The sequence below is a fragment of the Sciurus carolinensis genome, chromosome 11, assembly GCF_902686445.1.
Source record: "Sciurus carolinensis chromosome 11, mSciCar1.2, whole genome shotgun sequence".
NCBI classification, from domain to species: domain Eukaryota; kingdom Metazoa; phylum Chordata; class Mammalia; order Rodentia; family Sciuridae; genus Sciurus; species Sciurus carolinensis.
Genome location: NC_062223.1, coordinates 125,669,747 through 125,696,505, shown reverse-complemented (window position 1 = coordinate 125,696,505; position 26,759 = coordinate 125,669,747). Strand labels below are relative to the sequence as shown.

Sequence of the window (26,759 nt, the reverse complement as noted above, 5' to 3'; positions counted from 1 at the left end):
AGGCTGCTTAAATTTTTTGTACTCCTTTATATTTTTTAATCTTTCTGTGCCTCAGTTTCTTTAGACATATATTAATGCTATTAATGGATTTATTTCTAGTGGTAATATTACTAAAAGTTTGATGTTTTTGGAAATTTTTAATTAGAGACATTCTCTTTCTATAGTGTTTATCTTTTCCTTTCTTGTAATTTTCTATTCTGTAGTATGTGATGGTAGGAGGGTAAATGAGAGCATGTTTGAGTTTAAGGAGGAAAAAACCCAACTTGTATATGTAGTAATTTTTTTCATAGTAATATTACTGAAAATTTTCCTACAAAAATTAAATTTTTCAAAATCCTCAAATCCTCAAATCTTAACATAATTAATGGCAAAATCTTGCTGTTTTGTTTTCATTTTTCATTTAAAAAGTAATATATATTCACAGTATTTTAAACAACATAAAATTGCACAGAGTAAAATGTGTATCTAAATTCTGACATGTAGAATATCTGAAAGCTTTTATGCTACCTCCATATATTAATTCCAAAGAAAAATCAAGCTTCTTGTATTAACATTACATCCATTATAATGGTTCTGGATTACATGACCTCAAAAGTCCTCCCACCGCTAAAATTCTGCAATTAAAAAAATTGTACTTTGGGCTGGGGATATAGCTCAGTTGGTAGAGTGCTTGTCTTGCATGCACAAGGTCCTGGGTTCAATCCCAGTACCAAAAAAAAACAAAAAAAAATTGTACTTAGTACATAAAATAACGAGCATGGGTTGGAGTTTGGATGTTTCATAGTCAAAAAAGTGTTTGACGTGTTTTTGTTTTATTTTACATGTATTAAGAACTTGAATTGTCTCTAGAAGGTATTGAAACTAGAACTTGAAGGATCAGGTCAACCATAGAATAAGGAGTACACTGTTTCAGCCTGTGTTTTGAGAGTCACAGAACAAAATCAATAAATCTTGGGCACTTGTTGTTATCACTTACTTAACTCATCTTAGGGTTTCTATATAAGCAAGAGCCATCTGCCTATTTTATGTACCAAGAGCTACATGTTACATATTTAAATTCTTTATCACCCTCGTTTTGAAAATGTTCGTTCACGGAAGCTGTATTATTCTGAGCTTCTCATAGACTTTACCACAGTTTATTAGAAAACATGCTAACCTAACTGGTGAAGCTGGTTTACACACCAGATGGTAAGTAGTCATGTGGATTCATCATAACAAATGGTTCTGTGAAAATATATACTGTGTTGTCCATGTGACCATCAACCAATCTTGACTCTCTCTACATATTAGAATGGTTAACAGGTGGACCTTTGGTCTAAGAATGAGTGGACCCGGGTTTTGCTGCTACTTAAACCTATGAACTTGGGGAAAGTTATGTCTCTGAGGTAGTTTCCTTGTCAGAAAAACAAAAGCTTGTCCTAAGTAATAAAGGATTGTCCCCAACATAATCTAATTATAGACTTTGGTGTAAAACCTTATCTTTATCATCTTAGTACCTGAAACACACCTCATTTCTTTAAAAGGATTTAAGTGACCTCTGCCATCCTGAATTCATGGTCATTTTTATGTGTTGAGAAAGAGAGAGAGAGTGTGTGTGTGTGTGTGTAGTATCTGAAGGTTTTTATTATACATGGGTATTTCCTTTAAGACAATGAGGAATTATATTTCTATTAATTTTCAAGTTAATGACTTCCTGCATTTCGTGTTTGTGAATTTTACTGCTGTCTGGGAACTTACATGAATTCTCTTCAGCTTGGAAACACCAACTTCTGTTTCTCTGTGGCTTAAGTATTCTTCTTACACAAGCACCTGCAGTTGAAGGCAAGTATTTATTTGTCTGTGTTGCTTCTAAGACTAGCTAAATATCTCCCTGACTCCCAGGAGCTACTGTGTGATTTTGACACTTAATAAATGGACAGATAAATATCAATAAGTAACTAACTTCTTTTGTGGAGATTGAAATCATTACATTTCATGCTTCTAACTCTTACAACTTCAAAATTGAAAACAGATATCACCTCTCAAGATCCAATAAAACAGCAAAATTTGTAATAAATTTTGAATACAGAGAGGTCAGTGATATATAATTTACTTCTAAAATATGCACAATTGTACTCAATGTATCTTTTTTAGAATATCAGTGTTATTTTCTAACAAATTTGCATTTCATAATGCAGACCAAAATGGCGTATACATAAGAAGAGGCATTATTTCAGCTGAACTACATGACATTGTAGAATTTGGGGCTATTTAATCAGAAAACACTTACTGAGCAGTAGCCAGGCACTGGACTAAGTTCTGAACTGTTCCTATGTAGAAGGAATTTGCAAGAGTAGTCATGGAAGTGGGAAGGGTAATGCTTACATAAGAATAAATAGTCAGATTCCATGGTGTGCTTTAAAAACATTTGGAGCACTGCTAAGTATACAGATTAGTAGGCTCTCTACTTCTAGAGTAGGGCCTGAGAATTTGCATTTTTAATGAGTTTCCAAGGCACACTGATGCTGGGGGTCCTGACACCATGCTTTGAGAGCCACTGCAATAGTATTACTAGCTGATGAAATGCAAGTAGAAAGTAAGAGGTAGGATATAAAACTGGAAAATTGCACTTAGTGTATATCACAGGAGATATAATGTCAGAGTTTTGTAGTCTACTTAATAAACATTTATTGAGTGCTTACCATGTACTTGGTATTACCTTGAGATACCCATAGTCTGACAGTAGTGAGTCTCAGGCAGAGCTAGGAATATAGAAGTAGAGCTTGAAAAAATAATGGTTGAATCTTATTATTTTATATTTATGGAATGGAAAAAAGTTCTTATTTTTTCTGTAATATAAAGTACAAAAGGGTGAGACTTTTACATTAATTGAAAGGAGACATGGGGTAAATGTTGAGAAACACTGGGCTAGTACATCCTAATTTATGTGAAATTTTGAGAAAAGGTATAATCTGTTGAGAGTGTTTAGACCTGATGAATGGTGACAGGTCACAGGTTGGAGGGATGGGACCAGTTAGATGTCACTGTAAGGAAAACCTGGCCTCCATACAAGGAATGGGGAGGAAGGGATGAGCGAGATGGCACAGTTGGCATCTTTGAGACTTGGCCATTGTCTGACATTGTCTAAGAGGGATTCTAGGGGGAAAAAAAGCATCCAGATTGGTTATTTCCTGGGTGGCGACCATAGAACTAAAAAACCCAATAAAATGACACATGAATGACAGGTGACAGATTTGATCTCAGGCATTTAGAGTTCAAATTACCAGTTGATACCTAAGTCCAGGAGCTCATATGCACGTGTACCTGAGCCCATTGAACAAGCAACCAATGACTGGGACAACCAGAGACTGGTCTTGGGGTTGGGGTGTAGATTGGGACTGTCATACAGATTTTATATTAAAGTGATAGAATTGAAAAATGAATGAGATCATCAAGGGATCTAATGCCTTGGCCAGTTGATTATTTTTATATATTTAATTATTTGACTTGATTTTCTTTTATTTCTTACATATTTAATATGATTAGACATTGTTTTTGTAAGACATCATTGCTTTTATTATTTTTTGCTTACCACCGTGATATATCTTCAAAGCATAATGGGGATGGAAAAGGAGCATGATTAAATAGGGAAAGTAGAAAAGAAAAAGAGGATTCATTCATTTATTCATTCAACAAACATTTGTGGAAGGTCTGTAGGAGCCAAGCACTAAGCTGGGTGCTGGGGATATAGTAACAGACAGCAGGCGTTGCCTTGTCTGTATAGTTCGATGGGGGAGACATCCTTTTCAAAATGACATAAACCATAAAAATGAATTTATAATTAAGACTGTATATTATAAAAGAAAAATAAAGAATGTGTTACAAAGGAGAGACCTCCTAAGCAAGTGACTTTTGCTAAGCTCAGAAGAATTTGTAAGATTAGGTTAGAGGGAAGGAGACACAGTCAAAGCTTTCCAGCCAAAGGGTACTATTTGTGTAAGATCTCTAAAGCAGAGTGCTTTAGAGAGTACCCTTGAGTGACTCCAAGAACGTAAAGGAGGCTCTGCAGCAGAAAGCTAGTAAGCGAAGGGGTCAGAGGTAAAAGATGAGTGAAATCACATCACACAGAGCCGCGGCGAGTTCACGAAAGATTTTAAAGCAGGATAACACTGTCATAGTTCTCAGTCTTTTAAGATCACTATCAGTGCCATTTGGAGATTAAATTGGGTGGACCATGAGAGGATGGGGAGGGGTGACAGTTAAATGGCAGTTACAGTAGTCCGGATGAGCAACAGCGGACTCGGGTGGTAGTGGTACACAAGGAGAGAGCCCGGAGAGTTGGAGAGATTTGGGATTTAGAAGTAGATAGGTCTGAGAGATTTTTTTTTTTAAAATAAAGAATCAAGTAATTGATGGCAGGAGGGCCGAGGAGGAGGTCTAGGTGACTGAGTGTGATCGCTGAGCTGGGAAACACTGCCAAGGGAGGGAGGGGTGCCTTCACCCTTGAGTCTACCTTCACCTTTTCAGGTCTATCTCTCAGAGCCAGTGGTGCCTTATCTGACTCACCTTTCATCTTCCACAGATGCCTGAGGACTGGACATGCCTCCCGTAGGGCCCGTCCTATATGAGTCTCACCTGCACTGAGCCCTGCTGCTCCATCTTCCTTTTTCTTTACATTCCCGTGCTTGAATTTGAGTGTTTTTCTTGAAGTGGGCTTTTAAGAAACAAGTCGTTGCCAGCCCCCGTCCCTCCTCTCATCCTTCTGTTTTAGTAACAGCCATCTGGAGAGAAAACACTGACTTGTATCATCTTAACTGTAGTAGGGATGTGAAAAGCTGGCAGTGAGGAAGAGGGGAGGGTGCACTGTAGCCGTCTGTGGAGGTTTTTATTTGATTCTGGGGCTCTTACGGCATGTTATAAATGACTGCCTGCCTCACTGTTTCCTTGACTTGATCCCTTTCAGGTTTTAAGTGTAATGTAATATTAGTAGTATGTACTAGCTCACTACGAACAGCTAGAAAGAGGCATACTCAGTACAGCTTTGCAGGGAGCCGGTCCCCTCCACTAAAGGCTTAATGGAGAAATCTTTGTGCAATCTGGGTACTTAAAGAGTTAAATAGATTTGAATCAAATGAATCAAAAAGTTTTCTACCTTTCTCCTCTCCTCTCTTCAATTTAAAAGGCAATAACGCAGTTCTGGATATGTAATCAAATGTGGTTTGTCAGTTGCTTGGCTAGTTGAATGGGAAGGAATTAACATTAAATCAGGACTATTTGCCATCAGTCTTGATAATTTGTAAGAAAGAGTAGAGAAGACACTGATGAAATTTACAGATGAACCAACTGAGCAGTCCCATCAGGAAAGAACGAGAAATTAACTTTTAAGTGTCCTAGAGAGACTGGAAATGGGCAGGAAGTAGCCAAGCAAATATCACCCTGGAAAAATGCGTCTAATTCCTCTGGGGGGAAAAAAACAGTACAAGCTACATGGCTGATAGTCAAAGAAAGGAAAAAGAAAATAATTGGGAAAAGTGCTTTAGAAAACACTGATATTACAAATGGTCTCCAAGATTTTGCAAGATTTTAAGGCCTATGTGTGTTTGTTGGATTTAGGAGTGCTTTTACCCCCATGGATATCAGAGATACTCAAATAAAATTAGGATGTAGAGAACATTTTATCATAGTAGGATTTCTTTCAGGCCAAGGGTTTTGATCTGTTTAGTTGGTTCATTATTGTCTAGTTTATCTAAACTCTTTCTTCTAGCAGTTCATTTTGTTATAACCCAGCCTCTTTCCTATTTCCAGCTACTTAACTACTCAGAGCGAGCTATACGGCCAAAGGAGGAAAATATACAAACTCCAAGATTCAGCTTCTCTTCATCTATGATAATCTATCTCCTTCCTAAGGGAAAAAATTTAGAGCACTGTTCTAGTTTTATAAGGGCCTTTCTTTTGAGGAGGTTATATATCTCCCCAAATCTGTATTCATTCCTAATACAAAGACTAAGTGCCGGTGGTCTTGGGGTAGTGCTTTAGATCTTTCATTTATTAGCTGTGTGTGTGTCAACTTGCCATTGTTATTGTCACCCAGCATTTATTGTGGTTGTCACTGATAAATTAATCCCCCAAAGGAAAGTCCCACTCTAGCTGGGGTCATTGCAGCATCAAGTGAAGTGACAGTGAGAATGGAGGGCAGCCACAGCCCTGGAGAAACGTCATCAGGGTTCTGTTGCATAGTAACTGATTTTTCCCCAGAATAAGGGCTAGGTCAGCAAAATGACGGAGACCTGGTAGCAAGAGGAAACAGCGGCGGTAGTGGAACATCAGCCCACCACCAAGATGGAACTATTTCAGAAGTCTCCAGAGCACATGCATGAAAATGTGTCACACATCCAAGAGATTGATGAACAGTTAGTCTTTGCTCTCCAGGGATAATCAAAAGAAGATACTTAATGCAAAATTTATATAATTATCTAAACAGGTTAACTCTGTACACAAACATTCATAGCACACTGAGTTATATATTCAGAAATGGAATACTTCTCTAGAAAATACTTCAGAGATGCTGTATAGTTCTACAGAAATGTTTAGTCAACTACTAAAGCACCTGTTCTTCTGCGCACAGTCTTATACTACTATACCAATCTCTTATTTCCTTGTTTATGTCGTTCAGATTGTCAGTTAAAGAAGATTTTACTTATTTATTTTTGTGATACTATAGTAGAGCCATTTTCCTATCTTACAAATTGGGAGGGTCAGGCCTTTTTTATTTGCTAAGAAGTTTCTTAGTAAACTGAAAGGCCCCAGAACTTTGGAGTTCTTAAAGAACAGCACAGGTTTTTCTATGTGGCAAGATGCACACAGTTCCATTTACTCAATATTGTTAAAGTTAATATTAAGAAAAGTAGTTTGATGGAGCTCGAAGGAACTCAGTGAAAACATTGATTCCACTTAAGCCAGTAGTAACATTTTTTTAAAAATTTATTTTTATTGTAAACAAATGGGACACATCTTGTTTCTCTGTACATGAAGTAGAGGCATACCATTTGTGCAATCATACATCTACCTAGGGCAATAGTTTTTGATTCATTCTGTTATTTCCCCCCCACCCCTCTTTTCCCTCTATAGCCCCTCCTTCCTCCATTCTTGCCCCACACCCACCCCCCCATCATGTGTCATCATCCGCTTATCAGTGAGATCATTCGTCCTTCGGTTTTATGAGATTGGCTTATCTCACTTAGCATGATATTCTCCAATTTCATCCATTTGCCTGCAAATGCCATAATTTTATTATTCTTTATGGCTGAGTAGTATTCCATTCTATAACATATATACCACAGGTTCTTTATCCATTCATCAAAAAATTGAAGGGCATCTAGGTTGGTTCCACAATCTGGCTATGGTGAATTGAGCAGCTATGAACATTGATGTGGCTGTATCTCTGTAGTATGCTGATTTTAAGTCCTTTGGGTATAGGCCAAGGAGTGGGAAGCTGGGTCAAATGGTGGTTGGTAGTAACATTTTTGAAAGACCATTTAAGAAGTGAAGATAGTGAAATTGCACCTTATATATTGTATAAACTGCGAAGTGTTCATTGTAAGAGCATCTCACTGAAGGACACACATTATCAGACATTTGTCCTGTTCTTCCTTTTACTACCTGTAGATTTGAGTCACTTTTATTTACATGTTATTTAGATGTTATTTTGGAAATTTAGGAAATTTCATAAAGGCATTATCATCAGAAGAACTGTTTTCACATGCTATACCTAATTATATTTAGAATATAGATTATATCCCTTTTTTATAAACTGAGTCTTAGATGTTTGTATCAACATGTAACGGCCAGGTTAAAGCCATTTTTACATTGCCACACAGACATCAGGAACTGAACTGAAAGTAAGGGAATGGAATTATTTATATTTGATTGGCTAAGTGGCTAATTGCTGATGATTATGATTCAGTGTACTAGAAAATTTTAAATCAGTGTGGTTTGTCATACTGAAATTTGGGGTTATGACCACTTTACAGATTTAACTCAGATTATATTACTACCCACTACACTTTAGTAATTAAGAGTCATACTTCAGAATAAAATTAAACTCTGCTATTATTTACTGTTTCACTTATCTGAAAAGGAATGCTAAAGAATAAGTAGTAGGAATTGTATTTTTCTCTCATTAAGTACCTGTAATTTCAGCAGGGCATGGTGGCACACGCTTGTAATCCCAATGGCTTAGGAAGCTGAGCCAGAAGGATCACAAGTTGGAGGCCCTCAGAAACTTAGTGAGACCCTATCTCAAAAAAAATTTTTAAAGGGCTGGGGATGTGTTTCCCTGGGTTCAAACCCTGGTACCAAAAAAAAAAAAAAAAAAAAATCCATAATTTCTAGATGTGTATTTAATATGCTCATTTACTCCTGGCACATAAACCTGTGTCAGTCCCCTGAGTACCTTTCATACCTTGTAGTTGGCCTTTGCTCTTCCATTTTGCCTGCCTCTTAGTCCTGCCACATCAATATAACCTCACTGTTGTTTGTTCTGACAAATGTTCTAATATAACCATATTGTTAGAATATACCTAGACTTCATTCAAAAATCTCATGCTACAACTTTGCCTTAAATTAAAGAGCAGAAAAAAAGAAAATAAAAGGAAAAGAAGAAAGATGTAAGGCATCTCATTGTCTGGTAAGTCCTCAGGGTTTTGTTATATGAACATTATGAAATTCACTCATGTTGGCCCATGTAAACAAATTATTAATGTGTAACATTTTGTTTGTAGGAACTGCCCTGGTTTCTCAGATTCTGGCAAGTATGTCGTCGTCCGTCCCCCCCCCCCCCACCACCAGCTCACTTTTACTTCTTTTAAATGAAAGCTTTTCTTTTTGATCTGATACTTCTTGGTCTTTTCAATGTAGGTCCCTAGCATCTTTCCATTGCCTTCAAATTCTTGCAGAGAAATGAAACATCAAGCTCACTTAGTGTGTCTGACTCCAACAGGATTGGAGAATTTCATTAAGTACCTGACTGTGCTCTGTCTCACTATTCTAAGAGCCTCTTGATGCTGAGGACAGTCCTTGCTTGTCATCCAGGGGACTTAAGTTTTAGGTCAGACGTCTTTGAAGCTGACAAATATTAGAAAAAAAAGTACAAGCAACAGAGCCAATATTGAACAAGGACAGAGATAACTAGTATTGTGATACAAAAAGCAAATGGGTGAGTGTATCAGTTCATTCCCACTTTAATATGCATGTCTCATCTTACTGTTGGGTATGGGGTATCATAAAATACTTCGATTAATTAGTTTAATTGTTGCTCCCTAATAATTCATGCACTGGCTTAAGAAAGAGTACCAAAAAAGTCTGATGTTCTGGTGTTCCAGGGTTTATTATTTATTTACTTACTTTATATGTTCGAGTCCCTACTGTCTGTTCTTTGCCATGTGCTTGGTGCTAGACATTATGACTTTAGAGTTTAATGTGTGCATTAGTACTTTTACCACTTTCCAGACAATGCAGTGTTTTAGGTTACATGTTTTTATTCTAAAAATACTTAAAATCCCCTAAGACATAACAGTTATTTTTTGCAGTCAGTGTTCATTCAGAATTTCTATACTTCCATTTTGTTGTGACCTATTCCTTTCAGTATTTCCTTTCCTCTGTTTCTACTCATTCTCCTTCAACTTGAAATTTTTCCTTTAGTATTTCTTTCAGTATAGGTTTTGTATTTCTTCTAATGTAGGTGGGACCCAACTTCCTTTTAAAGGAGAACGAAAGAGAGAGCGAGAGAGAATACACACGTATGTGTGTGTGTGCGTGTATGTGTGTGTGTGTGTGTTAGTGTTTTACTATTTATTGAATTTTAGGTTAGCAGTTATTTTCTTTTTTCTTTTTTTCTTTTGAAACAGGGTCTTGCTAAGTTGCCCAGGCTGCCTTCCAATTCATAGTCTTCCTGCCTGAGCCTCCCAACTAATTGGGATTTCAGACATAAGCCATGAATTCTGGCTTCTTTTTTGCCTTTTAAAGATGTCATTCTGACCAGCTACTCAGGAGGCTGAGGCAAGATCACAAGTTTGAGGCCAGCTTTAGCCCCTGGGTAGGGGTGGAGGAAAAGATGTCATTCATTTATTTTGCTGTTTCTGTCTTTTCTGTTAAATCATCTGTTCAATTATTATTTCCTTTCAAGGTATTGTATTTTTTTCTTCTTGCTGTCTTCATGATTTTCTCTTTGTATTTTGCTTCCAACCATTGTTAATTTTTGACATTTGTGTTGTTTCTTTATGTTTCTTTTGCTTAGGGTTCACAGAGCACTGGATCTGTAGCTTGAGCTTTCATCAGTTTTACAAAAATCTCATCCTTTATGTCTCCAAATAGTTTGTCTCACTACCTCTCTTCTCTCCTTCAGAGACTCCAACCATACATAGAGTTTTTATACGCTATGCCTCATATGTCTTGTAAGCCTTTTTTCCCATCCCTTTGTGCCTCTGTGCTATAGTCAGAAGACTGTGCAATGATGTTCTTCCTCTTCAGTAATCCTTTGTTCTTCTGTGCCCAACTTGCTCTTATCCTCATGCTTTGAGTTCTTATTTTCAGTTATTCAACTTTTTGGTCTCTGAAATTCCAAGTGATTATTATTAGATTTAAGTTTTGTGTGAACATTCTTGTCATCTATTTTATTGAATTTATTCATCCAGTTTTTAAAAAGTCTGCCAACTCAGTATCTGCATCACTTGTTCCTGTCTCCTGAAATAGGTTTTGTTGTTGTTATTGTTTTGCGGTGCTGGGGATTGAACCCAGGGCCTTGTGCTTGCAAGGCAGGTACTCTACCAACTGAGTTATATCCCCAGCCCCTTGTTACTTGTTTTTTTTTTAGTTTTGGACATTACATATAGAAACTGGCACAGGTTTTGGATGATGTTTTCTTCTACCAGGAAGGCTTTACTTTTGCTTTTGACAGGCAGTTGGGTAAGGGGCAGATCACTTTAAGCCAGTCTGGGACTGAATCGATTTAATGCTGAGTTGGAGTCTTTGTAAAAGCCCTGTCTATTCCTGTTTCACTGTTATTTATAGAATTCAGTCCTTCTAAGGTTCCAATTAAAAGCCAGGTATATTTACCGGGCCATTTCTCCCTGGCAGGCAGGCTCTGAACTCCAGTCTGTCTTCCTGGTCTCACAAAACAGCCAAAACTCTGCTCAACTTCTTAGCTTCTTAGCATCCATGGTCTTGACATCTCCATGTTTCATTTTGCACTGAATGATAAATGTCCCCCTAGGAAAAGTGGAGCCAAAACTCAGGTTCATATTTACCTTCTCCCTAAAATGGCAGCTACTCAACTGCTGTGGTAGCTCTCTGATGTCTTGCACAGATTTAAAATAAAAATTTTAAATATTTTTCATTGTTTGTAGCAGGATAGTTGCTCTAATACAAAACACTGAGTTAGAACCAGAAACAAGGAATTTAATTTTTAAGAATCATTTCTAACAAATCATGGTATCTACATGGACTGCCCTGACCAGAGATATTTTTGATTTTTTGAAGTCAGATTCCCCCTTACTCTCTAATTTCATAATTGCTATCTAAGATAAATTCCCTAGTTATGAGACAGTAGAGTCTGATACAGTCTAGAAGAATATACACCAGTGTCAGACTGGACATTGTGGGACTTGCCCTGGTCTCATCAGTCACACATCTGTACCCATCTCAAAGCGCTCCCAGTGTCTTTTATACTTCCTTATATAATGCAGTGTCACGTTGTAACCATTTGTTTACTTGTTCGTCTCTGCTGGACTGGAGCTGGACCTCTGCTATATTTACCTTTTATGTTTCCAGTGCCTACCACAGTGCTTGACATCTGGAAGGTATCCAGCAAGCACTGTTTAAATAAAGTGTTCTTCTAGATAACATTATTTATATCAACCATAATACTTATTAAATTCTCATTTGAATCCAGAAAATATTTTTTTCCCCTTTAACCTAAACCCATATTTTACCCTACTTAGAGTCTATGGATTACATGATTGAATCCATGGGGGATTTCTGTATTCCTAGAATACTGAGAGAGTAGAAGGGACTAACACCAAAGTATAGGAAGGGAAGACACTGATAACATGAACACTTTAACAGTCCCAGTTGAATACAGTCTTGAGGAGAACAAATAAGGCATGCCCTTCTCTTCCAGAGTCATACCTGCCTAGCCCTGTGCTCCAATTCTGACATCAGTGAACTTCCTTCTGTGCCATTGTTCCTTCACTTCTTATTGGTTTAAGACATGCATGGAAAGACTTAGGTCATATTCAAAGCAGGCATATACTTCTTTGTTTTTTACTATATTATTTAAAGTTAAATTAGAATCATAATTGATCATATTGTGCTCAAAATTATTCTCTACAAATGACACCTGACATATTTGGTTTTTATTCCAGATGATTGGTGTCAGAATTCCATTAACTGTATGGTGAGTATATTTATTTATTTGAAATTAAAATTGGAATTATCTGAGTTAGAATTTGGTTTACTGACAGATATCTTTTTTTTTTTTTTTTTTCCAGGCTTGTACCTACCTTCATTCTTAGCATTCGATGTTCCCAATAATTTGAGCCAACAGATTCCTAGTAATAGTAACATGGGCTTCTTTTACTGATTTTCCTATGCATCAGAAACATACCATCTCATGTTTAAAAGGTGGAAATAAAGAATTTTTATCTTTGGGGCTGGGGTTGTGGCTCAGTGGGAGAGTGCTTGCCTGGTACACGTGGAGCCCTGGGTTTGATCCTCAGCACCACATAAAAATAAAATAAAGGTATTGTGTCCATCTACAACTAAAAAATTAAAAAAATTGAAAAAAAATGGGGTTCTTACCTTTGTCATCTACATTACCTAGCTCCAGCATTTAACTGTCCAACCATGTGTCTCCTAATGTGTAAGCCCCAGTGATAAGTCACCTTAAGTATTTTTTACTCTCTATTTTAGAAATTTAAAAATGTATTTATGAGCCTGTAGTTTCAGTGATAGTGAAAGATCTTGAACATCAACAGACAATAATGATAGATCTTAATACTTTCAAGTTTTCTATTAACAATTTGAGAGTTTTAAGAGCGTGATCAGAATAGACAGAAACTAAACAAGAGTCTGCCCTTGAGAGACAGTGTGAGATTTATGGGTTTTTGCCTAAAAGGATTCTCTAGTCTTGAAGCAGGGGTTCAAGAAAAAGGTGTCAGAAGACAGTTCAACAGTAACAGAACAACCAGAAAATTAGAGGGAAAATCCAGTTAAAAAAGAAAAATTACTATCCATTTCCAAAAACAGGAAAATGTAATACTTAAGGGGGATAAAAAAGATCAATAGAAACAGACCCTGAGTGTGGTGGTACAATGGCACATACCTGTAATCCCAGCAGCTTGAGTGGTGAGGCAGGAGAACTGCTAGTCCAAGTCCAGCCTCAGCAACTTAGTGAGACTCTGTCTCAAAATACAAGATTAAGAATAGGAGTGGGGGGGAAGTACTGGTAATGTGACTCAGTAGTTAGACACCCTTGGGTTTAGTCCCTCGTAGCAAACAAACAAACAAACAAAAAAAAAAAAAAACAAAAAGCAGACCTCAGATGACCCAAGTGTCACAGTTCACCAACAATGATTTTAAACAGCAATTATGATCATGTTCAAGGACTTAAAGGAAAATATGCACAATAGATGAACACAAGGGGAATTTCAGCTGAGAAAGATACTGAAAAAAGAATCCAAGTAGAAATTCCAGAGCCGAAGAGTATAAACACTGAAGTGGAAAATGTACTTGATGATCTTACCAGCATAATGGAGACAACAGAAGAGTCAACAAACCAGAAGATAAATCAATAGAAAGTACCCAGTTTGCAAAACAGAAAGAAAAAAAATTAAGGCACATATCTTAGTTAAAGGCAGGAAATAAAAGTAGTGTGGAACCAAAGCACAATGTTCCAGCAATTATTTCTATAATGAAAAAGAAATGAAAAATAAAGTACTCTTGAATTTTGAATTATTTTAGTATTTCCTCCAAGAACGAGAGAGTATGTATGTTTTCAAAGCAGTGTGTTTTTGTCAACTTTCAGAAGGCCGTTTCTCTCATGTGACCGTAACTTTCTTAGCTTTCTCTCCTGTGCTTCTTTTTTTTCTTCCTCATTCCTTCCAGTGGATGATGGCCTTTTCTTTCTGTGTGACTGTATTTGGGAACCACAGGAGCTAACTTCTGGCATTGGACTAAAACAAGTTGTCATTTCAGGTTCCATTCTGAGGTGGTTTGCTTTTTGGTGCATTTTCCTGTCATATTCCACTATAATTGTAATCTCCAAGGTTTTGATATTTCAAGCATCAAATCAGTTATTTTTAGGCATCAAGCTTTCTTAAGAATCTGAATTCAAAATACCAGTACTTTGAAAGAAGCCCATTGTAGTTGTCTATCCCTCAAGACACAGTTCTGTTTCTTTTGTTTTAAATTCTACAGGTGTTTCACCAAAACCAACAGCACTTTTAGCAGCAGCACCCTTCCTATGGTCCCAGTGATAGCACCTTATCCTCAGGATGGTTTGGAAATGAAGCCCCTCAATGCCGTGAAGATGCCTATGTGTCTGGCTTCCACAGTCCCTGACTGTGGCCAGTTACCTGAGGACAGTATCCAGGACAGGGTGGCACCACTACCTACCCAGCATACCTGCTGTCAGGACAATATAAATGGCATCAATTCTGAATCTACAGAAGACACAGCAGAATTTAACAGAGGTACGGGGAGCTGGTTAAAACCTTAGGTTTCTAGATGATCTTTGGTTAGCTAAGACTGTATCAAGGAGAGTTTTCTCTAATCACTCATGTATATCTTAAGAGACTGAGCAAGGGTGTTGGATAGTTCAGGAATAGATAAACAGCTAAAGGATTCTTTAAAATTCTGTTATTACTCATGTCCTTTATCTCAGGTGGTTAATCCCATTACATTCTGAAAAATATATCCCAATAGGTTTGGATTCACTTTGCATCTGAGCACAAGACTTGCAGGAAGAATGCATTTTGTAAACATGGAACTTTTGGAACTTTTGAGGGGTTTGTTTTAATATCCAGTGAATTGTATAACTGTTTATCAGAGCTCAATTGTATTTTAAACCTTTTTGTTTGGTGGGGGCTGGGTACTGGTGATTGAACCTAACAGCCCTCTACCATGAGCTACATCCCCAAACCTTTTTATTTTTTATTTGGAAACAAGAGTCTTGATAAGTTGCTGAGGTTGGTCTCAAACTGACAATTCTCCTGCCTTAACCTCTCATATCTTCAGAATTTCTGGTATATGCCACCGTACCCAGTTTTTTAAAAACCTTTTAAGTCTATCTCCAACTTCAAACCAAACATAACCAGGCTCTACTTTTGCTCATTATTCTTTCTTTATTGCCCAAAGTAACATTTTTAGACTGCTGTGTGAAAAATCAGCTTTTATCATTTCATTAACATTCCCAAACCTTTTCTCTTTTCAGGAGATAGCTGTGACCATTCAGAAACAGAAAACAAAATTTTAAGTTGGAAACCTCTGATTTTGCCACCTGATTCAGAGGACTGTACTGAGAAGACTGCGTGGTCTCCTCCTGACATTCCGTCAGAGAGCTCATCAGGGGTCCTTCTCCAACCCCAGGAAACCTGAGGATGTGCAAATACATAGCCATGTTCCCACTTCAAGCCAGTAACTGCACAAAACAGGCCTGGGAATGAACTGTATGAAGGACATTAATTCAAATCACAGAAAATTGTTATTTATTTTTTGTAGTAATGTCATATGAATGTATCTTAAAATGTGTGTCCTTTTATATTATTTATGCCTTAAAAATTTCCTTCCCTATTCCTTCTTTTCCCCTCAGTAGGAAATGGCCTTTTGCATAGTTTTCAATCATCTGGACAGCAGAGGGATCACTCCATGTTTTCCAAAACCCTCAGTGACACTAAAAACTCCTTTAGCCATGGGTGCAGTCTATTGACGATTCAGTTGTGAGGGAGTTACACAGGCCGTTTAAAGTTGGCCACCATTCACATTTTCAGAAGGAAAACTGTCATTCAATTTTATGTTAACAAACCTGAGAACATTTTGAAATCAACCACACTTGCAACCCAATGTTTCTAATAACAGATCTGGCTGATAAATTTTGTAAGAGTGCCTTCCCCAGAGAGCTCATGTGGCCTGCTAATTTACCTTCTGTCTGCACATGGGCACCAAGCAATGTTCAGTCTTCTAGGCACCAACCATAACCAGTGTTGTGAACACGGAGAATGTAAGGTCTAATTGTATTATTGCAGAATGCACAAAGACAAGTACAACCAGAGAGAAATTAATGCCTTAATATTCCACTGCTTTAAAACCACATTAGTTTATAAAGTGGTCATCACCTGGCTCATTTTTTACTATTTCTAAGAGTAGGAACAACAACAACAAAAAAGACAACTGTAAAGCAGTGACTTGAAGAAAAAGGTACACATTTTAAAAAGAAAGAAAGAAGTGAAGGGGTACAGTGACATTTCTTGACAGAAGCTCTTCCTCCCATTTCATAGGTATATGCTCATGGTGCCACCTCACTTGACAATATTCATTTTCTCACTTCCAGTATGTATAGCAGCTAGAAACATGTGAGTGAGTGTGTGTGTCAGCTTTTAATCACTCTAACAAAATGCCTGAGGTTATTTTCTTATAAAGAAATAAGGTTTATTATGGCTTCTAGTTTTAGAGACTGCAGTCCACCATTGAATAGCCCCATTGGTTTAGGCCTGCCCCGAGACAGCACATCATGGAGGAGATGTGTGGTGGAGCAAAAGCCACTTATATCACAAGCCAGGGAACAAAGGGAGAAAGAGGAAAGGGCACAGTCCCCTTCAAGGGCACACCCCAATGAACTAAAAACCTCACCCCACCTATGAAAAGTCCCACCACTTCCCCATTGTGCCACCCTGGGGACCAAACCTTTAACACTTGGACTTTTGGGGCACACTCAAGATCCAAAATATTGGGCTGGGGAGATAGCGCAGTCAGTAGAGTGCTTGTCTTGTAAGCACAAGGCCCTGGGTTCAATCCCCCGCACTGAAAAAAAAAAAAAAAAATCCAAAATATCAAGATCCAGAGTGTCAAGAACTTAATGAGGAAAAAGATTGGTTTGTTTGTTTTAGTTTCTTGTTGTTTTTGTTTTTGTTTTTCAGAATGCATTGTAATCAGGCACCTAAAGCTTTGGTAAACAAAGCTCATGCATCACAGTTGCTGCCTCCTCTGAATGACAAGTACATTACAACTGCCTTTGGAAGACTTTTCTTCTCAGTATTAGGAAAAGAACAACAACAACAAAAAATCAAAACACCATAAATGCATTTCGTAGCTTGAGTCAGGTTTTAATGAATCACTTCTCTTTTTTGGATTGTGCATCTCTTGGGGGAAGAAACAATTATTCTCCTTACATAAAATCAAGCAGTTATAGCATAAGTTAAAAAAAATTAAAAAAATAAAAAACTAGTTTCTCAGAAATTGCAGTGGGATAGAATAATAGAATACTGTGCTAATCAACTTTCTATGTAAATGCATCAGTTTTCCTTACATATGTTTATATATTTTATAAATAGAACTGATAGAGAAAATGTGCTATTTCAGCTGGGTCACTAAACTAGAGTTACCTCCAGTAGAATATAGTAAATATAGTGCCATAGCTGGATATTAGAGCTGTAAGAAAAGCAAGTTCTACATTCTGATGTCCATGCCTGTAGTATACTAGATTCATTCTTTGTGTTGCTTAGATGCAATTAACTTTGGAGGGGGATAGCTGCAGCCCTTACTTTTCTGACTAGCAAAGGACAAAGTCCTAGTACATAGAACATGAAGACATACCCTGTCTGTACCAACCAAGTTACAGTAGTGCTGCCACAGAGGGAGTTTGAAGAAACTAGGGAATAGGTGTCCATGGCAGTCATTTTGATTCATGAAACAGGTGGATTAGCCTTAGGTCAGAAACTGCTTCTAAAGATTGAGTTTGAATATGGGACTTGTCCACAAGGAAAAGAAAATTTTTAACTTTACCTTTAGGGCAATCTCGTTCTGGACTGCTTTATTTATATGATTAGTAACGCTGTTTTAAGTGTTATCCCTTTTATTGTATTTTATTTATAAAAAATGCCTTTATATATTGAGATTTATAAATATGAATATAAATATAGAGATATATAGATATATATATATACATAAATAGCCTTTATTTTTAGGAGTTATGAGTTCTCCCTAAACGTGAATTGCTCTGAACTTTCATGCCCTGCAGGGTCACCAGAAACAGTCCTAATTAATGTCACTTCTCCCAGGAAATAAGAGGACATAGGACATTGTGGGGGACAGTACTAACATTTGTTAAGGAACTCCTGTGTCCCGAGCTCTGAGCTCAGTGCTAGTTACTGTTATGTCATTCTACCCTCACAACAAATCTACCAAGTTAGTGTGAAAATTCCCGGGTCACACAGTGAGCTAAATTGGAACCCAGTTTATCTGGAGTCATCACCTGCGGTTCTCCTGTTTTTCCCATACTGCTTTCCAGAAGCACTGTGGTTCACTCCTGGTGGAACCTGTCCAGTAACTTGTGCTATCGTCCACCCCTACTGTGTAATTCCTCAGAGGCTCTGACTCTGCAGCTGCAGAAGCCGCCCTCTGTCCTACCTTGGCAGAACTCTCTGATCATTACTATCTCCAACAGTCCACGGTCCTCCCCTGAATACCCCTCATGCCACCCCTGCCCGAGACCTTGATCTTCACTCTGCTCAGTTATCATGAAATTGGTCAGGCCTCTTCAGGTTCCTCATAGTCCTAGAATTCGAAGTCTTTGTTCCCCTATTCCTGTCATTTCACCATGTCCCTTTGATTTTCTTCTTTCAGTTATGCACTGATGGTCTAATGGTACCTACCATACAAGCTAAATCGCAATGTTCAAAACCTTTTGAAGTCTCCTTTTCAGAAAGTATTTGTTGCTGGGTTTTGCTTTTATAGAATGATTCTCTGAAGACCAAGGCATCTCTACTGGGTTGACCACATCACATCGTTCCAGCTATAATACTGCCAAGAAATTAATGTTTATCATTGAACTTCATCCGTGTTGCTCTTTTTTAAAGCAATAAGTCTGAGATGCATGTTTTGTATCATATTGAAAAGTATGTTTTTATTTTCCCTAAAGTTGTAATATTGTGTTTGAAATTGTACATATTTTAAATGATGTAGCTTTGACAGGTTTTATTTGTTTGATGTGATTTTATATTAAAATGCTGCTTTCATGTAGAGTAGCCCTTGAATATGGGGATGCTCGGATACCCCGTTTGTACAAAGTGACCAATGGTTTGTGATTGTGGGTGGGTGTATTGTCTGAAATTTTTTGGAACCTCCACCTCTGTCCTTTGTGGTCAGTCCTGTGTACATCCAAGAGACCAGTGAGTTATCCCTTCGTCCTGACTGCAGAGATCAAGGCCCTGAAGGAGTAGGATCTTGAGCAGTTGTTAGATGGGAAGGCTGAGCCAGGGAGACCAAGGGACCCCGCCCCGCAGGGTGACAGAAAGAGGAGAGAGAGAGAGAAGCAAGAGGTGTGAGGAGGTCCCCCTCACACCTGCACTATTTTTTACCATTACCCAGGGCCATATCTAGGCATATAAACTCCAGAGTAGAAATTTAGTCTCCTCAAAAGAAGAGACTGGCCTTAAAAAAAAAAAAAAAGTTTCTACACTTCTCTGACCAGAAAGCCAAGAGAATCGTTTGTATTGGGTGTGGCCCTTTTGTATTTTATTCCTCATATTTAAATAACTCTTCTTTAAATCTTAGCCCCCATCCTGAGAGCTTTAAGGGAAACAAACCCTTTTCTAATAAAGTGAGTCTGTGAGAACCAAAGGAGCTGCTTAAGTTTCCCTCAGTTCTCTGTCTCCTGTCAGGCGCCACTTCCCTTATTACTGGCAGATTGTCCCCTGGCTCTCTGATGTTTCTTCTCATCTGAGTCCCCTGTGGAGGCAGCTCTGAGTCTTAACTACTCTCGACGGTTGAACAAGCATTCGTTTGTGTTCCACCCAGATTTCAGACACACACGCACACATGCACACACACACTTGGAGCCAGTGAGTCATGCTGGCAGCTGACGGAGTGTGACTTTGGAACAGCCCCTGTTCGCCAGCCAGCTCCCCCAGGTCTGGTGGCTGGATGCCGCTCCTGGAACACCTCCACTCTGTGCCTTGCTGGCCTGGACTCCTGGAGTCTGACCGCAGCAGGGTCAGTGGTGCTCCTAAGCTGCACTTGAATGGAAGGGACACGCCTAGGCCCTGCTTCTTACCACTCACCACCCATGGACCCAGCAGTCAGCCTCTCCCTGAGCAAGTTGCAATTGAAATAACCCTGTACCCGTGAGCATTAAGTAGAGTTTATTTAGGAATTGTCAAATCCACAGTCTATTTTAAACTTCTTCTGGAAAGCCAGCTTGCTCACTACTCTAGCGCTGGAGCCATTTCTCAGTATCACCATTTTCAGTTGACTTCAAACACCTGGCACCTTCAAAAACTAATCTTTTCACCAGTTGGGTATCTTCCTTATTCTGCCACCTCCATCTTCCACGAGCTGGGCCAGGGCTTCTTTTGTAACCAAGTCACTTGGGGACAAGGCAAGCTGGGCCTTGCACTGGCTGTAGAGTCTGGGTGTTCGATGGGGAAGGGGCAGTTGGTGTCTTGACCACTTTGGTTTTTAAGACTAAAGGCTGATGGAGAGGATATTCCCACCTCCCACCTGTCTTTGCAGAGCCTATTTTTACCTTCCTCTTTGGCTTCATGGTGTTGCAGTCACAGTGATGGTGACATTTACTGGAGCATCAGAGGGTTCTTGTGCAGGATCTAGACTTGGGGTGCTGGGTGGTTCAGTGCCTACAAAAACAGGTGGGCAGAAGAGAGACCGTGGGAGGTCCAGATTGTTGTCGGACAGACCAAGCATGCAGAAACAGCCTTGGCCTCCTCGTACATAACAATCTTTGGGATAGAATTGTGCTTACCTGCAGGCACCTCAGTGTTTTCCCTTGCTCCCCTCTGTCGGTGCCTTTGCCCCCTGGGGGTAAATTGGGAGAGGAAAGTTAGTAGCAACTGTACTTCCCCTGCCTTCCTTTCCAATTAGAGGAAATCCCTGACCTCATAATGACTGGGGTCCCCCACTTACATAGGTACGAGCAACTGACCGAGGCCTGTAGGAAGAAAAGGAGAGGGGACATTATTTGACTGACTTGCTATGGATCCTAGGAGGATGGTATTCCTTCTCTCAATGAGCTCCATGCAGGGTCTCAGAGAACCCAGTCTGGAATGGCCCCCAGATGCCTGAAGTTTGGGACTGGGGCCCAGAGGAGGACATTTAGCCTTGGGGAAAGGTTGCAGCTAAGGCAGAGCCTGAATTTTCCTTTGGGTACCTCCAGACCTGACCACCCTGTGGAGTCAAGCAGCCCTTCCCTTTAGACTCCCACTCACAGGGGAAGGTCTGTGGGTGCCGGGCAGCATACTGGAACACCAGCAGAGAGACCACGGTCGCCACTACCATTCCTGTGCCTGCTGCACCCAACACTGCTGGATAGGCACTGAAGGGGGGGTCCACTAGAAGGTAAGTGCACATGATTTAGAGCCATGACTGAATGTGGGCAACAGTGGCTCATCAGGTACCAAGGAGTCTGTGCTGGGTGCAGCCAGTTTCCCCTCCAGCTGATGTGGGGGACCCAAAGAATCAAGATCAGCTGTCTCCCAAGGAAAGAAGTGCTCTGGCTGCCTGGTAGCTCTTGGTGGTTTGAGTCCCCAGCCAAATTTTCTATTTCTGGCACATTATGCAGAAGCCCACTTATTTTGGCAGCTTGGGGCTAAAGGGAAATGGGCCAAGAAAGAAATCCCCAAAATGGGGAGGGAGCACTGGAAGCTGAGAGCCCTCCCGTATCCCAGAAGGTGAGACTGAGGCACAGAGTGGGGTCCTCTTCTTAAGTAATCCCAGCACCCTCTCCCCACCTCCTCTTATTTCCTCTGATTCAAGCTGAATTTGGGTTCAACCCCCAGGACTGGAGCCTCTTGAGCCCACAGGAGGATGGGAAAGAGTAGTAGAAATTATCAGAGGACTCTGAGGAGAGGGCGGAGAAGAGGACAGAGAAAGTCTGGGAGGATACAGCAGGAAGGAAGCAAAGGAATGAAAGTGGGATGCTCTGTGAACAGGATGCACCAGGATCCAGTTCTGTGGGGAAAAGGCGAGTCCCCCCTGGGACCAGCCCCAGCACCTGGTGTCTTCACCTCTGAGGGATATCCAGCAGTGTGATGATTCAGAGCCAGGATGCGGAAGGCATAAAGGACTCCTGGGTCCAAACCTCCCAGCCGCCAGCCCCTGCTCTCTGGGTTGATGTCACTAACTGCAGTCTCCCAAGCCCCAGATCCTGGGCCAGGGATACTGGCCCTCCGCTGCACCAGAAAGCTTGTCAGGTTCCCAGGGCCCTCGATGGCCCATTGCAGCTGCACTTCTCTCCGGTGTCGCCCATAGGTGAGGCGTCTGATGGTGACATTGGGAGGAGCTGGATACCCTGGAGGTGAGTGAAGGTGGGGACCCATGTAGGCACCTGTACATCTACCACTATAAATGCTTGAGCATTCAGATATGCTCCTGTGAAGAGGAAAACTAGGTCGGGGTTTGTAAACCCGAATAGTTCTACCTAGTCTCAGTTTTCTCATCTGTAAAAGGAGGAGAGAAGGTGGTGGTTGCAATTGCATGGAGTTTTGCATATCTGTAGTCAAGACTGCATCAGCCCCTTGATGCTTACACCCACCTAAGGATCTGCTTTGGAGGGTCCACTTGGGCCCAAGGGTGCTCAAGTGTCCAAATTTTGGAGCAGAGAATTCCTAGGCAAATCCTTCCTGTAAAGCATTCTATGACTGACGGTCTCTCACCCCATTGCTAACACACGGCACACCCTGCAACTCACTCAGGACCTCCAGCATCACGCTCTGGCTACTGTTGCCCACAGCATTGCGGGCCACGCATTGGTAGGTGCCCCTGTGGTGTGCTGGGTCAGCATCTCGGATTTGGAGGCGCAACTGGGCACCCGCAGGGTGCAGCACAAGTCCCGAAGTGCTTGGCTCTACCTGCTGTTGCTGGGGATCCAGCCAGAGGAGCTGGGCAGGTGGCATGCACTCCTGGAGAGCACACTCCAGCCAGACCTCTCCCCCTTCCAACACTGATACCTGGGACTCAGCCACTGCCAGCTGCGGGGTTTCTGTGGGGACAGAAAATGAGACATTGGAACAAGTGATCAGTCCCAGCTAGTGGGAAGGCTTCAGAGAAAGGTGCTGGCTGGTGGTGAAGGGGATGGAGAATGCAGTGGGAAAGACTACAGGGCTGGGAAGCTTTGTCTTGGGACAATCTGTCTTCTTGTTCAGACTCAATTCTATGCCAAGTTCCCATCAAAGTCAGCTCCAGCGTTTGCTGGTAAAAAACAGTAATCCTTCCTGTTCTACCCCCACCCCACCCCAGACTCTCCTCCTGCTGGTAGGGGTCCTGCTTACTCATCCCTGCACCTGGACCAGACCTCCTTCCCCCTAGTGGCCCACCACCTCCTGGTTGGCCCCAGGCACAATGCTAGACCATAGCAGATGCTCAGTTTTTGTGGACTGACTCTAATAAAGGCTCAATGAAGGTGTCAATGAAGCTCCTATGATGGAGTCCTAAGACTAATAGGGAAGAAAATATTTGGAGTGGAGGACCTTCTTAGAGCCCCACAGAAAATAGACCAGTCACCAAGTCTTTGAGACCAAGAGGTAAATCATTTTGTAAGATCTATTATATGTGACAGATCCTGTTTGTTTCGCTAACAGTATTTAGTTCTTTTGTCTTTAGTTGTTAATAAATAAACTGGTGGACCAGATGAAGCAGAAAGAGGAAGCAGACATATAGTCAGGCTCCTCCATTATGCAAATAGATACAAATGAGGAATACAGCCAGCATTCCCATGTCATCTAGATCAGTGCTGTCAGTACCCTAGTGACCAACCACATGTGACATTGGGTTCTTGCATTGTAGTCACTTACTATTGTGATGTGCAGTAATTGTAACTACACTGCATTTTTAAGACAGGATGAAAAAAATGTAAGGTAGCTCATCAATATTTTTATTATTATTTTGGCAATATATTGGATATGTTGAATTAAACAAAATGTTTCGCCTGCTTCTTTTACTTATTTTAATGTGGCTACTCATTTTTTTTTAAATTACATAAACAGCTCACATTATATTTATATTGGACAACACTAACCTAGACCAACTTCCTTCATTTTATGGATCAAAACCAAACCAAAACAAAACAAAAAACTTGAGACCCTGGAAAAGAGGTGAATCAGTGTCTGTCCTATCTCACTTTCTATTCTAGCATAGTCACGCCCCCCAGACTCCCTCCTCCTGGTTTCAAAGAACTGTTCCTTCTCCTCCAGTCCCAGAATGCTAGCCCTGCTTACCCAGCTGGAGCCTGCAGTAGGGGTCAGGAGTCCTGAGTGGGTGAGAGCCCTGGCAGGTGAACTCTTTGCCAGCCAGATCACCCTGGGCCTGTAGGAGGTGGACGGCTAGTGAAGAGCTGCTGCTGCCCAGGGGCTGCTGCTGCCCATCAAGCCACCTCAGCATAGCAGGAGGCTCGCCTCCAGGCCATTCGCAGCTCAGCATGATGAACTGGTCTCCTATTGTAGCTGTGGTCCAGCAGGTGGGATTCCTGGGAGGTTCCCCTAGAAAGGAAAGAGGGCTCAGCTTAGCCCTGTGGGGAGAAGTACTTGGCAGACCCACGCTTCTCTCTTCCTTCATTTATCCCTTCACTGACTCCTTCCTTCATCATGGGTCTCTCCTTTATTCACTCACTGATCATTTATGCAGGGCTCGCCCAGGGGCTGGGCAAAGGTGGGAGCACACACTAAGCGAACAATCCCCATAGACCTTGGCGAGTACTAGAGTGTAGGTAGAAAGACAGACAAACTCCCTGGGGGTTCCGAGGGGAGAACTCTGTCTTGGCCATGAGTGGGGCCTTTCCAGGATGAGAGGAGGAAGAAGAGCACGTTTGGCAGAGAGAATGCTAAGATGCATTTCCAGATGAACAGGAAACAGAGTAGAGTGTAATGTCACTGGGGGCCTGCTGATCATGGAGGCTGGGTCCCAGGGCTCTAAGCCAGAACTGAGGAGGACAGAGCAGTGTGGATGGAAAGTGGGAGCCAGAGGCTGAGAGCTGGCTGCCGCCCGCCTCTTTGTTCCACGGCATGTCTTAGAGCCTGAGGTCTGGAGTCCACCCCAGACCCACACCCCTCTGGCTTTCCCCTGTCACCCTACCTACACTCTGTCTGGCATATTAGAACCCTGGAGGTCACCTGTATCCACTCACAGAGTTTAACCCTGCAGAGGGTGGGCAGTGCCAGGGCTGGGTGCTGGCTGGTGCAGGTGAAGATGCTGCCATTAGGGAGCCCGACAGCTGCATGACTCCAGGTGATGTTGCTGGGAGCAGTTGGGCCAGTCTCCTGGGGCCCTTCCCATCGCAGCTGGGCAGTTGGAAGCCCCCCAGGCCAGGTGCAAAGCAAAGTCACAGCCCCAACGGTGGGAAGCACAGCACAGGAGGGTTGCCCTGCAGGGGGATCTGGGTGGGGAAGTGGGTGAGGAGGGGCTGGAGCAGGCTCCGTGGCCAGTGCCCTGCAGCCCTGGCCCAGGTGGGGTTGTGGATTTCTGGGGTATCAAAGGATAGGGAAGCAGGGAGAAGTGGGCAAGTAGGGAAAGGTGGAATCCCTCTGAGGGGCAGGTGAGGAAAATGCTGAGGTCTCAGGTCAAGGGGCAGGGGCAGGGGGTGAGCAGGTTTCAGATCCCATGAGGCTCCCATGAAAAGTCCCATCTTGTCACCCTCATCTTTGTCCCTGGGCACCATGCCTCACTGTCACTACGCTACCCTTCTCTGTGCCTCAGTTCAGGCTTCTGGTCCATGGGAATAATCACTTGGAAGGGGACTATGTAAGGTCCTTCTTCCTGGCCCTTCCCATGATTTCCTTAACTTCTCCCTTGACTCTGCAACTCCATTTTGTTCCCCAGGTGCACCCTCCCATCTCAGACCACTGCCAACTTCTGTGCCACTGTCTTCAGGGTGGATGGGTCAGCCAGAGCACAGGCCTTACAAGTTCCAACCATGGGTGTCCCCTCACCCACGCACTCACAGTAGATGGTGAGCTGTACAGTGGTCTGGGTGCGGGTGTCCAGGTGGGTATTGTGGGCCAGGCAGGTGTATAGGCCTGTGTGGGTGCGGCCAGCACTGGGGATGACATAGGTGGGACCAGTGTGGACCTGAGCATCATCTCGGAGCCACGCATAGTGACTCGGAGGATTAGATGCAGCCATGCAGCTCAGAGTCACCTCCTCCTTCTCACTGGCCCAAAATCCCTCCTCAGTGAATCCCAGTGGCTCCACAGTGATCACAGGCTTGTCTGGACCATCTGGAGAGCAAGGAAGGCCCATCATACCTCCTCAGTTTTCATTCCCTCACATAATAATCCCAGGAGTATGCACGTCAACCCACATGCCGGGCCCTCAGGTGCTCAGAGTCCCTGGAGGCCATAGGCACAGTGCAGGGTTATCAACTTTGCTGGAGATAGGCACCCTGTGCTGTGGGGCCTCAGGAAGCAAGCTGTGACTCTGAGGGCTCCCCTGAGGGACTGTTGGGGGCTGAGGTAGGGGGTACAAATGAGCTTGCTAGGCAGAAAATCTCCCAGTGTGCTAGGAAC

General features: G+C 41.6%; 2 protein-coding genes and 1 long non-coding RNA gene across 3 annotated transcripts in view; 2 read left to right on the top strand and 1 right to left on the bottom strand.

Moving 5' to 3' along the window:
* Cdon (cell adhesion associated, oncogene regulated) overlaps nucleotides 1–19,301 on the top strand; it is a 97,327-nt gene extending 78,026 nt beyond the window's left edge. Inside the window, 2 exon segments of the mRNA XM_047516486.1 lie at nucleotides 14,452–14,726; nucleotides 15,467–19,301. Coding sequence (XP_047372442.1) covers nucleotides 14,452–14,726; nucleotides 15,467–15,630 — 439 coding nt within the window. The 3' untranslated portion in view covers nucleotides 15,631–19,301.
* Nucleotides 7,377–8,955, top strand: LOC124958461 (uncharacterized). The gene is made up of 3 exons (XR_007103889.1): nucleotides 7,377–8,665; nucleotides 8,760–8,789; nucleotides 8,896–8,955. It is a non-coding gene; the product is annotated as an uncharacterized LOC124958461 (long non-coding RNA).
* Nucleotides 19,302–20,633: 1,332 nt separating the features above from the next.
* Nucleotides 20,634–24,678, bottom strand: Vsig10l2 (V-set and immunoglobulin domain containing 10 like 2). The gene is made up of 4 exons (XM_047515936.1): nucleotides 24,477–24,678; nucleotides 21,008–21,060; nucleotides 20,774–20,882; nucleotides 20,634–20,656 (listed from the first exon to the last, which is right to left on the bottom strand). The coding sequence occupies exons 1-3, from the start codon at nucleotides 24,676–24,678 to the stop codon at nucleotides 20,853–20,855; spliced, it is 285 nt and encodes a 94-aa protein (XP_047371892.1). The 3' UTR covers nucleotides 20,634–20,656; nucleotides 20,774–20,852.
* Between the last annotated feature and the right edge of the window lie 2,081 nt (nucleotides 24,679–26,759).